This window comes from Mastomys coucha, unplaced genomic scaffold, assembly GCF_008632895.1.
Source record: "Mastomys coucha isolate ucsf_1 unplaced genomic scaffold, UCSF_Mcou_1 pScaffold22, whole genome shotgun sequence".
Lineage (NCBI taxonomy): Eukaryota > Metazoa > Chordata > Mammalia > Rodentia > Muridae > Mastomys > Mastomys coucha.
In genome coordinates this window covers 255,814,966-255,817,312 of record NW_022196905.1, presented here as the reverse complement: position 1 = coordinate 255,817,312, position 2,347 = coordinate 255,814,966, and the positions used below count along the sequence as shown (strand labels likewise).

Genomic DNA, 2,347 nt, shown 5'->3' with positions numbered 1-2,347 from the left:
AGACAGGGTTTCTCTGTATAGCCCTGGCTGTCTTGGAACTCACTCTGGAGACCAGGCTGGCCTTGAACTCAGAATTCCGCCTGCCTCTGCCTCCCAAGTGCTGGGGTTAAAGGCGTGCGCCACCACTGCCTGGCAATATTTTTTTTTAAAAAAGATAGTAGGAACTAGAAAGATCAGCCATTGCTGGCAGCACCCATGTCAGATGGCTCCCAACCACCTATAACTCCAATTCCACAGAATCTGATGCCCTCTGAGTGTACCCATAAACATGTGGTGCACTCGCTCTCTCCCTCCCCGCCTCAATGAAAAGAAACATAAAAGGAGCGAGTTTTCCTCATAAGTAGCCTCTCCCACTTGATCCTGGGGGCTCTGTGGCTTTTGGGGACTTGAGTGCAGGCACCCTGAGGGCTATGCTTCTCAAACTGCAGCATGCCCCCCCTCCCGTGTGTTTGGGTGTAAACACACTGATGTAGCTAGGTGTGTTACTGATGTAACACCTGGGGCCACACTTCTTCCAAGTCTGACCCAATGTTGTGAGCACTGGTCTGCAGAGGCATGCTAAGTGTGCGTAGCTCTACAGATGTGGGTCCCACTGTTGCCCCCCTAAGTTCTGTGCCTTCTGGGATTCAGTGACCTCTCTGGTCACAAATCAAGCCGCTGTTTGGTACAGAAAGACTGGGCTGGACTGCACAGCGAACCATGTGCATAGTGAACCCTCAGAACACAGGGCTGGTGGCCTCAGAGACATCGGAAGTGCCATAAGTCTGGCCACTGGGCTCTGCAGGTCCTATGTCCATGCTATGAGAAGACTAAAGACAGCAGTTGGTAGTAGCTGCAGGGCCACCGGGAGACCCCAGTGAAGGAGGACCCTGACCAAGGGCTTATGTGGACCCTCTGACAGCAGCTTCCAGGATGCTAGGGTGTCTCTGGGACCCAAAGCAGGAAGTGCTGTAGGCCCTGCCTCCGCGTCCCTAAGAAGTACGTGTGCTCTGATGGATGACATGCCAGCCCCCAGAGGGCTTGCCCCAGCCTAGTACACACACGGCCTGCTTCTACCCTGGCTCCCTTTCCCACAGTTCATCTTCCAGACAACAGCTAAAGTCTTAAAACTTGGACTTGGTACTCCCTCTAAGAGCCCCCAGGGGTGTCCTGACACTGAATAAAATCTAGACCTGTGGCTCATGAGGATTTCTATCAGCTCTCCTGTTCTCACTTTCCAGCTAGGCTTGCTACGACCAGGGCCTGCCCCCGCCTCCTCACCTTCCCCCCACCCTCCCGCCTCTGGACATCCTAGGCTTCTTATCCTTTGGGTTCAACATTATGTGGTCTCTTTTTGGAAGGAGCGGCCCTTGGTTTTCCCATGCCATACAGATCCCCACTTCTAGGCTGTCAACTCAGCCTGGTTTTGTCACTCCCCTTCCCCTTTCTGTTTGCTCCTAGTATGCCAGGCATTGTGCTGGAGAAGCATCTCTAAGGGTGGCTAAGGAGGGAGGGGGTGGACAGGCCAGGGAGGGAAGAAACCAGCAGGGAGGGCTTACCTTCAGATCCTCATAGGTGTCAGCCGAGAGCTTGGTGCTGTTCATATTTAAACTGCAAAGACTCTTCATGGCTGGGTAAGCATAGACAGACAGACAGACAGACAGACAGACAGTGAGTCCACATGAAAGACTAGGGCAGGATGGGGGACACTTAAGTCAACTCTCAGTGTGGATGTGTGAGGGAGCTGCGATGGTGTGAGTTCAGCCATCATGGCCAACAGGTTGCCCACTTCATGCTCTGGGGTCTTTTCTTGGTCCCTGACCCCTGACCTTTCTCCTGCCCCCCCCAGGGGGGAGGTTCTTGGATGCTCCCTGGTTCTGCTGGCTCACATCTCTGACTTTTGATCTCAAGAGCAAACTTCAAGGTGGGGCTGGCTCACTATGGAACCGCACAGGTGCTTGCTGCAGACACAGCCAAATGCTTCTGCTGAGGCTGAGGGGACCGGACAAGTGCAGTGTCAATTTGAAGCCCCCCAACTGCAGATGCCTCCCAGAAAGTAGGCTCAATATTATTCATTTCCTCCATATCAGTGCTCCCGCCATGTAGAACCAGTCCACAGGCATGCAATGTCACAGCCACTTCTACTGTCTACTGCCACACTCTCCGTCACCTCCCAAGAGTCTGTCTGACCATTTCATAGCTGGGCAGAGACTACCCATCTAAGCTACCAGGTTAGCAAACAGGGAAACTGGAACATGCTGGTTTCCAGGACTGACACCCCCTTGATCAACACTGTGAAGCCAGTGTCCCGGCCCCTGTCACTATGCTTCTCAAGACAGCTCCAGGAGCATGGGGGGGGGGGGGGGGG

At 53.9% G+C, this 2,347-nt stretch overlaps 1 protein-coding gene across 1 annotated transcript in view; it reads right to left on the bottom strand.

Annotated features, from left to right (window-relative positions):
• Positions 1–2,347, bottom strand: part of Cmip (c-Maf inducing protein) — a 206,451-nt gene that overhangs the window by 2,819 nt on the left and 201,285 nt on the right. The window contains exon 20 of the mRNA XM_031341528.1: positions 1,539–1,609. Coding sequence (XP_031197388.1) covers positions 1,539–1,609 — 71 coding nt within the window. The remainder of the gene's footprint in view (positions 1–1,538; positions 1,610–2,347) is intronic.